The 10,492-nt window shown below is 45.8% G+C and overlaps 1 protein-coding gene across 8 annotated transcripts in view; it reads left to right on the top strand.

The window, feature by feature from the left end:
* The first annotated feature begins 6,870 nt into the window (after positions 1-6,870).
* SRGAP3 (SLIT-ROBO Rho GTPase activating protein 3) overlaps positions 6,871-10,492 on the top strand; it is a 268,987-nt gene continuing 265,365 nt past the window's right edge. For all 8 annotated transcript variants that reach the window (XR_012431385.1, XR_012431386.1, XM_074032805.1 and 5 more), the window contains exon 1: positions 6,871-7,624. Coding sequence is in view for 6 of the 8 variants with exons in the window: in XM_074032805.1 (XP_073888906.1) it covers positions 7,558-7,624 (67 nt within the window). In the remaining 2 variants the exon portion in view is untranslated. The remainder of the gene's footprint in view (positions 7,625-10,492) is intronic.

Raw genomic sequence — 10,492 nt, 5'->3', positions numbered from 1 at the left:
AGCAAACTTTGCTAGCAATGTAGTCAAGGGCTTGGGTGTTTGAAGTCTTTCCTTCTGTTCTTGCAGAATTAGAATCTGGGGCTCAGCTGTGAATTGCTGTCACTGAAGCTGTTCAGTCCTTGGATGCACACGGGGACAGGTGGGCTGAGTAATGGGAATGTTCTTGGAAAGCCAGAGGACCTCTGCAGCATTGCCCAGCAGCTCAGTGACAGGTCCTGATGGCCAAGAGACTGATTTCCCATCCTTTCCTAAGGAAGTGGGGACTGATGAGCAGAGCATGTGTGAGGCCTATGAGGTTCCTGTGTGCTCTCGGTAGAGCCTGGTACCTGGGTGGATGAGAGAACAAACACCAGATGCAGGGTCAGGTGTCTTGATTTCTTGCCCAGCTCTCCCATTTGTTGTGAGCCATGGGATGCTGGAAAAGTCATTCAGCCTCCCTGTGCCTTCATTTCCTCATCTGTAAAATGGGAAAAATATAACCTATCTCAAAGGACTGTGTGAGGATCATGATACTAAATGACAAGATAAGCATCAAAGCTGGATAATTTCAAGTTGTTATTACTCCATCTTCCTTCTTTTCCACATTGTTTTTGTAGCAGACGCATGTTGACTTTGCCCAGCCTCCTCCTCCTGGAATAGCACCCTGATCCTCCTTTGGGAGCTCCTGGGGCTCACCTCTTAGGGCCGGATTGTTTGGGACTGACCCCATCCCAAAATGCCAGGGCAAGCCCACGCTCCAGGCCTGGCCAAGCAGAACATGCCTGGCTCCAGCGATTGGTTCAGGGATAGCTGGGGCCCCAGCAGGGGCCAGTTGACCATTCCAAAACTTTTGCTGGAACTTCTGGGAGAGGCTTTGCCTTCCTTGCCAGGATTGCCAACCTGTGAGAATGTAAGCTTGGGGGTTTTGGGGGCCATCTTTGCCATCTTACAGGGAGAGCCTGCCACCATACAGAGGCAGAATGGAGAGTGGGAGGAAGACACAGTGTCCTGTGGGCATTGTTAGAGCCCGTGTTTCCAGTCATGCCTGACTTATGTTCATTGTGAGTGAGGTGGGCTAACATTTCATGTGTATTCCCCTTTCTGTGAGCTGCTGTTTATATCTTTAACTGATTTTTCTACTGGGTTGTTGGCATTATTCTCATAGATTTGTAGAAACTTTCTTTTCTTTTAGTAGTTATTTTTTGTTGAGGTCAAATTCACATAACATAAAGTTTACCATTTTAAAGTGTACAATTCAGTGGCATTTAGTCCATTCACAATGTTGTACAACTGTCACCTCTGTCTAGTTCCAAAACCTACCTACCTTTCTTTCTTTCTTTCCTTCCTTCCTTCCTTTCTTTCTTTCCCTTTCTTTGTCTCTCTCTCCCTTCCTTCCTTTCTTTCTTTCTCTTTCTCTCTTTCTTTTTTCCTTCCTCCCTCCTTCTTTCTTTCTTCTTTCTTTCTTTCCTTCCTTCCTTCTTTCTCTTCCTTTCTTTTCTCTTCCTTCCTTCCTTCTTTCTTTCTCTTTTTCTTTCTTTCTCTCTTTCCTTCTTTCCTTCTCTCTCTCTCTTTTCTTTCTTTCTTTCTCTCTCTCTTTCTTTTCCTTTCTTTCTTTCTTTTCTTTCTCTCTCCCACCTTCCTTCCTTCCTTCCTTCCTTCCTCCTTCCTTCCTTCCTTCCTTCCTTCCTTCCTTCCTTTTCCTCTCTCTTTCTTTCTTTCTTTTTTCAGAGCCTTGCTCTGTTGCCCAGGCTGGAGTGCAGTGGCGCAACTGCTGTCACAGCTCACTGCACCCTCCACCTCTTGGGCTCAAGTCATTCTCCCACCTCAGCCTCCCAACTAGCTGGGACCGCAAGCATGGACCACCATGCTTGGCTAATTTTTTTTTTTTTTTGTAGCGAAGAGGTCTCTCTGTGATTCCTAGATTGGTCTCGAACTCCTGAGCTCAAGTGATCCTCCTGCCTTCGCTCCACAAAGTACTGGGATTACAGGTGTGAGCCACTCTCCCAGTCCCAAAACATTTTAATGATCACCAAATAAACTTGGTACTTCGTATTAGGCAGCTACTGCCTGTCATCTCTCTTTCTAGCCCCTGGCAACCACTCTTCTGTGACCATAGAGATGGAATTTTCTATGGATATATCTGTTCTGGGTATTTCATATAAATAGACTCATACAATCTGTGTATTTCTTTAACTTAGCATAATATTTTTAAGGTTCCTCCATACTGTAGCATGTATCGGTACTTCACTTCTCTTTATGGCTGAGTAATATTCCAGCATATGGATATACCATGTTTTGTTTATCCATTCATCCACTGATCACTGATGGACATTTGGGTTGTGTCTATCTTTTGGTTGTTGTGAATTGGGCTCCTGTGAATATTCACGTATGAGTATTTGTTTGAATTGATATTAGAAAAATTATTCCTTGGCCTATGATAGGTCTTGCAACTATTGTTTCTCAGCTTGCCATTGGTCTTTGACTTTGCTTTTGTCAAGCAGAATTTTGTAAGTATTGTTCTGTAGTTGAATTTGTCAGCTTTTCCAGCGAATGGGTTTTGTGACACAGTTGGAAAGGTCATCCTTACACTTGAGGTTATAAAACAACTGTACCATCAAAATCTCTGCTTATCCATGTATTTCCTTAGCAATGAAACAGGGATTGAAAACAGCCCTACTTGCCATTCTGTCCCCTCCCAGGGTTATTGTGAGGACCACAAACGACAAATGATATGAAAGAGCCTCACAAAATATAAAGCAATATACACACACTAGGCATGTTGTCGTCATCACTATTAATTCTATTAAAATCTGGCATCAACTAGCTGAGTTCTGCTTGTTGCTTTCATTTTGCAGAGCGGGGCTTGAAGGGCAGAATTCTTCACTGAGCTGCCCGAGGAGGCATTCGCTGGTAGCAATGTGGAGAATGTCACAAAATTAGTCATCTCGGCAAGGGGGAGGTGTTCATATTTGACCAGAAAAATAAAAGTACCTTAAACCAAAAACTATTCTGGCCACTTTTTCTTCAAATGAAGCCTTTTTTCTTTCTACCAGGAAAAGAAACCAGTTCAGTGAGTTTTGCATTGTTCAGCTGTGATTGTAATTTATGCCTCACCAGTGGTCACTTGTGACATGTTTTCCTTATATTTTTAACCCCAAATTCTTTTTTTAAATGGAAAACTTTATGTTGAACTCTGTATTGAAACAATGTAATTATAGGGAATGAAAAAAACAGGTTATTCCTTGATAGCAATTATTCCTATGCTGATTCCTCCGGGATAGAATAGTGCACTGTTTAAGTCCTTGGGCTCTGCTATGAGTCAGACCTGGGCTTCAGTGCAATTAAGTTACTGGCTAGCTTTATGATCTTGGGCAACTTGCTTCACTGCTCTGGGCCTCTGTTTACCCAACTTGAAAACAAGGATGATTTACAACACTGGACTCATGGGGCTGTAGCAAAAAAATCAGTGATAAAATCTACATAGAGTTCTTGGCCCTGTGCTTGTGTGGAGAGAGAACTTGATACATCCTAGCTATCAGTATCATTCAGGAATATCTAAAAGAATTCAGGAGGTGACCCCCAAGGAAATGGAATAAACACTTCCAGGGGCTCCTCTGTCCTTAGTGGGGGGCATAGATCAAATCACATGGTAGAGGCCCTCCCCTCACACCTACCACATTTATTTGGGGACAAATTTGGTTTCTGTTACTACTACGTGAAGAGTAAACATTGGGAATAGCAGTTGGTTCTCAGACAGCAAGAAAAAAGCGGCTTCGCAGAGGAGTAGTCACAGGAGGGCAGGGGGGCTGGGGTGAGCTGTGGGGAGGACTGGAAGGGTGAGCACCTGGTGCTTGGGGCCTGCCCAGGTCACACCCACGTCTTCTTGGAGATAGAAGATTCCAGATGATGTGGGTTCATTGTGTGTGGTGATGGATTTTCAGGGGACACCGACCTTTTCCTCTTTTTTTTCCTCTCTTCCTTTTTCCAATCTGGGTATCTATAGAGCGCAAGCTATAGTTCTAGGTTCAGCTTGGCTGGGCCCTGATTTAGTCCATTTTGCATTGCGGTAAAGGAATACCTGGGGCTGGGTAATTAAAGAAAAAAGTTTTATTTGGTTGGGTGTGGTGGCTCACTCTGCAATCCCAGCACTTCGGGAGGCTGAGGTGGGAGAATTGCTTGAGACTAGCCTGACCAACATGGTGAGACCCCATCTTGAGAAAAAAAAAAAAGAGTTTTATTAGGCTCATGGTTCTGCAGGCTATACCAATATAACACCAGCATCTGCTTGGCTTCTGGTGAGGCCTCAGGAAGCTTCCAATCATGGTGGAAGGTGCAGGCATACCACATGGTGAGAGAGGGAGCAAGGAAGAGGAACGAGGTCTCAGACTTTTCAACAACCAGATCTCTTGTGAACCCATTACTGTGGGGTGGGCACCAAGCCATTCCTGAGGGATCCATCCGCATGATCCAAACACTAGCCCACCAGATCCCACCTCCAACATTGAGGACCACATTTCAACAGCCCTAAAAAAGAAATTGTGTCCGTGAGACTTCTGCTCTATGCCAGGCACTTTAAATCCATGATCATGTTGGATCGTGTGCCATGGGTGGATCACTATCCTATGACAGATGAGGAAACCAAGACTCAGAGAAGGTGTATTCCTCCATGAGCCCCCCACACAGCTGGTGCATAGTAAAGCCACACGGTAAACCACCATCTGACTTCCTCCAAACCCCAGCCTCTGTCAGGTGTCACCTCAGAGCGCTGCACCATCTTGGGCCTCAGTTTTATGTGGCTTTTTGTGACATTTCTGTGACATTTCCGTGGCTCAGAACCCTACACATGGGTCTCCTAGAACTATTTGTGGATTTTAAATTTTAATAATGGTGAAAATAGCTGACATTTACTGAGTTCCTGCCACCAGTGGGCACACAAGTAGGTTGAGCCACTTGCTCAAGTTCTCATGAGCTCAAGGCTTGTGGCAAAGCCAGGAGAGAATCCAGTCTGTCGCACTCCAAGACGTATGGTTTTAACTCTCATTTTTCTTGAAGAATCTAGGCTTGCAGCAGGGATGTTATTCTCTGTGCCTATCTTTCTCAGGTGATGTGGGTTTTTTGCAGGTTTGAACTAGTTAGAAGAGGATAGCAAAGGGCCTGAACATGTCCAGAGGAAGTGTGAAGCAGTGGGGTGACGGCAAGGGCTGCGGGCCAGTGGCATCTATTTCTGAACTTGGTGACCTCCTGCCTCCGGGCACGAGGCTATAATAAGCCCCGTGATTCACCAGTTGGACTTCTCCCTGTGGTTGCTCCAAGCAGGTCTTGTGCTTTGCCACCTGTGGGCCCCAGCTCACGCTGCGTGCTCCAGGAGAACATCCTGCCCCGCCTCACTCCCCTTGCCATGCCTGCCTAGGGACACCCAATGAAGCTGCCTAGGGACACCCAGTGAAGTCCTCCAGGAAGCCTCGATGGACTAACATGGATAACCTATTCATTTCTGAGCCCAAACCAAGTCATTGATTATATACTCAGATAAAAGCAAACGGAAGACTATATACTATTTTGAGAAATTTGGGAACATTTATCTCAGGGGACACTCAGGGGCCAATACATGTTAGTGACAATCTTAGCATATGAAATTCCAGTGGTCAGCGACTCTTAAGTGCTTGATTCAATTTTTACAGAATGAATCTTATTCTACCTTAAGTCCACATGAAATGGGTTTGGTCCCCCTTGTAGGATGCAGGAGACTTTGAGCCTGAGTTGGAAGGCTGGTGACCTTGGGTAAGTCACTTCCCATATCCAAGCCTCTGCTCCTTTGTCTGTGAAAGGGTGGTGCTTATACCTTTGTTGTTGGGTTGTTGGGGGATATAAAAGGGTAATAAGAATTGCTACTGTTTACTGAGTGCTTACTATGCACTAGACAGTGTGCTAAGCTTAGCTTTGCATTCTTCTTTGATCTTTTCAAGAGCTCCTCTCATTCCTGATGTCCCTTAACCTGCAATATTTTTTTCCCATAGTCCTTTACATTTTGTATGATATTATATAATATACTTATTATGCTTATTTTTGGTCTTCCTCTCCCAGGGCCTCTTGCCTCGTACAACTCCAGGGGGCACCATTCACAATGCATTCTACTCCAGCGGTGCTTTTTACTAAGAATATTAGCATGAATGGTGGAAACTCCTGGAGTTGTGTGATGTGGAGCCCTGGGAGCTTCAGAAGGTCAGGGATTTTTGTGTGTGCCAGTTCTGATCATTGCTGTACCCAGAACGGTGCTAGACCTATAGTAAGCATTCAGCAAATATCTGTTGAAAGAATGAATAACAAAGCCTCCAAAGAGATCTGATTTTACTGTCCAGGAAACTGAGGCTCAGTCTGACTTATGAATTTGCCCAGAGCCCCACAAGCCAGTGGCCCAGCTGTTCTGCCTCCAGTGTGCCTGCTCTGCATGGCTTTGCTAAGCTGCATGCCTTTAACTCCTGGCGTTGTCTCTGCCACCAAGTAACTGCTCAACAAATATTGATGCTTTTTCCTACATGGGTCAGGCCCTCTGCTAGACTCTCCCAGCAGAGTGACAAACCATCATATAGCTGTTGATTCCAGAAATTGAATTAAATTGCACAATGCAAAAAAAGGGAGGATCTTAAGTTTTTGGAAGAAAAATCCCTAACCCAAGTGCTAACGTTTGGAGTTTGCAGAAGCCTCTCAAGACTTACCAACCCGATTATTTTTCCTGCTGCCTTCCCTTTTGTGAGCGTTTCTTCCCCTTTTTGCTTGCAGTGAGTTCTGCTCTCCTGTAGGCTACAATGTGTCAGTTGTTATAAAATCCGGGAGGCGGAGTCTAGTGACGTGAGCAGTGGGGGAGAGCTCAGCCAGCCCTGCAGGGTGAGCAGTCCAGCCTTGGGTTCATCGGAGCTTAAGCCTTGCAGCAGGAAAACTTCCATCTCGTTCTCCTGGCTTTGATCCTCACTGGACATCAGACCAGAGGCACCAAAGGGAGGGAGGATGCGAGATGACCGGCCCTTTGGCAACCTGACCATCGACTTAGCAGAGCCTTCAAAAGCGAGCCCGGGGCTGGCTGCAGGACCGAGGAGGCGCCGCGCCTCTCGTGGATGTGTGTGTGTGAGTGATCCAGCGAGTGTGTGTGCGTGTGAGGGTGTGTGTGTATGCCTGTGTGCACAGCACAACTGTGTGCGTGTCCCGGTGAGTGTGCCTGTGCACGCGTGAGTGTGTGTATGTGTGCATGTGTGTATGAGTGCTCTTGGTTGTTATTATTATTTTTGGAAGAAAAATCTTTGAAAATCTGGGGCAGGTTACTGTGCTCCTAGGGTGATTCTTCTTTTGCAAGAGGAGCTGACCAGAGCAAGCTACTAGAGCCATTTCTCGGCAAGTAAAGAGATTTTTCCTCCCAGACGGAGAAGGATTTTTCTCCCTGCTCTGCAGCCAAGTGAAAGAGATTAGTCCCTAAACCTGTGAAATCGACCAGAGCTGTGTGATTACCAGGGCTTGAGAGAGGACTCGAAAAGAAAAGGAGAAATAAATCAAACAGCCTGTCAGTTCCTTTGGCCACGTCGGAAGATGTCATCTCAAACTAAGTTCAAGAAAGACAAAGAGATCATTGCTGAATATGAAGCCCAAATAAAAGGTGAGATGCGGGCTAGGAGAGTTTTCCTTCTCCTCCCCTTTTGTTTTTCTCTTATTCTGGTTCCCACCCCCCACGGCCCCCCGTTTTCCTTTCTGCCATTATGAAATGTTATGCATCAATAATCTTTTTGTGAGGAGGAACAGTGGCAGCCGCACAAGTCCGGACTGGTTTCAACTGCAGATAGCGCTGGGGCTGGGAGTGTGGATTATGGAATGGGCAGCAGTCTCTGCATTGCAGGTGTGTGAGAGGATCCTATGCCTGACTTTAGGAGTGTCGCCGATACTCCATCATCTTGGCGGTGACATGTCACTCTAAGGCCATTTTGATAGTCATTACCTCCACCCCTTCCCTGCCACGGTAAAAGCCCTTTAATATTGGGGTATATTTTTTACCATCTGCTCTTTTTTCCTCCCCCTTTTTGGTTTCTGTTGGTGGTGGTGGTTTTGCCTCCGCCTCTTTCTCTGGGCTGGAATTCACATGCATGTGCATAGCGAGGCAGCATCCCTGGGCGGCACTTCTTTGTCGGTGTCTCTGGGCTGGCCTGGGTTGCCATGGATTAACTGTTATGGGGCATATTGATCCAGACTAATGCAGGCATTTAGGCATAAAGAGGGAGCTTGGTGCAGAAAATGTATTATCTCGCGGTGTGCAGCCCAATCACTCTGTGCCCTGGTGTTTAGGGTCATCAGCTTTCATTCAAAGCCAACACCTCAGCATGCCGTTTGGGCTGGTCAGTGCTGCCTAGCTTCCGGGGTTCCAGGAGAAGCCTGCCGGGAGGGCGAGATGACCTCTGGCTGCTGGTTGCAGCTTCTGTGCCACCGGGTGTATACTTCTTTCAGAAACCGCTCCCTAAATCCACGCTAGCTAGGCGAAAAAGGAAACCGAACACAATTGCATGGCTAAATGCAGGCTTGCCGCATCCTCATTCAGGCCAGACTGGGGCTTCTCCCACCACTACACGTTCTAGGCTTAGCTTTGGCAAGGAAAATCTAAGAGCTCCATCCACCATGCTCCTCTTTTCTCTGAGGATGTGCCCTGTGGGAAGCCTGGGCCCGTGCCTCCTGGCGTCCGTCTTCTTTCTGCTCGTGGCTCTCCTTGCTGCGACACCGGGTGTGTTGTGGCCTCTCCTAGAAAGAGTAAGGACAAAATACATCTTCAGTGGACCTTGAGGCCTATCTTTGAGGTTATGCACAGGCTGTTGAGCAAGTTGGGTATTTGGGGCTCAAGTGACCTGAGGTTGCCACGCCTGCTTCTGGGCGCTGCTGCAGCTGAAGACTCAATGACCCAGGGAGCTGGGTGGCCTCCTTAAAAGCAGCAGGAAGGCCGGGCACCGCAGCTGCCCTACACGCTTCAGATGCTTGGGAAACTTTGGGAGTGGAGCAGCCACGGCGGGAGGGCTCTGTTTCTTTTCCAGTCTCACCAACAGTCTTTTTGCCTTTTAGTTCTGGTCAAAAACCCAGCGTGCTCATCACCTCTGGGCAGATCCTAGGGCAAGAGGAGCAGAAAACCCTGATCTTCCCTGGTCTCCTGTCTTCGGTTTTTCAGTTCAGTGTGGAAAACAGTGACTTGTGATGTCTCAGCCTTGCTGAAAATGTAGAAATAAGCCTTTTATTGGTCAGAGATTTGAATTCACCCAACTGCTCAACACTAAAGCCTAGTTTCAATCTTTGAATAGACTCTTTTTAGGGAGTTTATGTTTTATAAAATGAATTTGGCCAATTATTATTATTTTGTAAAAATTAAGGTTGCCATGAAAATGCCATGAGAGAGAAGGGGATGTTGAGTTTTGGACAGTTCAGTTTTTATAATCATTTTCTTGATAGGAAATGTGCTTATCTCATTTTGGAAGGATTGCTACTACTGGGCCAGTAAACTTTTCTTCAGGGCCAGTTAGGCATTAATTGCCCAGCTGATCCTTTTGCTTTTTACCTTTCATCTTTAACAACTAAGCAGCAAGTACCATGAGTTTTATCAGAAATGCACCAATTACCAGGCATTTCATCAGGAAATGTGTCCAAATGATCTTGTCTCTTCCAAATACTAAATTTCTTTGCATTCTGGTTAAAGGAGTTACATGTTATTCCTTTAGAAATGACACCCACAAGATTCAGGTCAGGATATGGCTGTACCTGAAACCCTCTGGAATCTTTTCTTTTAAAATTCTGTGTGTTAATCATCATCATAATTATTGATGTGTGTTCAGGGCCCTGCATTTTCTATGGCTAACTCCCAGACATCACTTACTCTTGGCCCACACACACAATGTACAGTAGGGTTAGTGTGAGCTCAGTTTCAGAGATGAGGAAACTGAGGCCCAGTTAATGTTAAATGACTTGCCCAAGGTCACAAGGCCGATTTTCTCCCAGGCTTGTTTTCCCTGACACATTGTTTGCCCGAAGCTGCCCCTTGAAGGATTGATGTCAGCAGCAGATGGCAGTTTTGTGGGGGAACTGGCAGCTTCTTGATGGAGTTCCATTGTTTACCCTCTTACTTTCATCCTGTTGCCTTTGTTGCATGCCTCTGAAGAACATTTGACCAGTCACCAAAAACAGTGCCCGAGACCAATTACCTTTCTCCCTGGGAATCATCTGGCCAGTGGGATGCAAACAGTCCACCTAGTCAGACAGATTTTGTGCTTTGTGAATTTTGTGAAGGGAAGTTCTGATTTTTAAAAACAGTGCTGAGTTCTTTGTTGACTTATTCCCTTTTATCTCTTTTTCAATAATTTACAGACCTAACAAAAAGGAATGTTTTAGAACAGTATTTTTTCTATTGTAAAATAGAAAGATTCATGCCTTCTCTTGCCTCATCAGATACTTGAAGCCCTTTGATTTTGAAGCAGTAATAAACCATATGCTTGCACATTTC

This window comes from Macaca fascicularis, chromosome 2, assembly GCF_037993035.2.
Source record: "Macaca fascicularis isolate 582-1 chromosome 2, T2T-MFA8v1.1".
Lineage (NCBI taxonomy): Eukaryota > Metazoa > Chordata > Mammalia > Primates > Cercopithecidae > Macaca > Macaca fascicularis.
The sequence above is the reverse complement of the archived record's forward strand: the minus strand, read 5'-3'. Positions and strand labels throughout refer to the sequence as shown.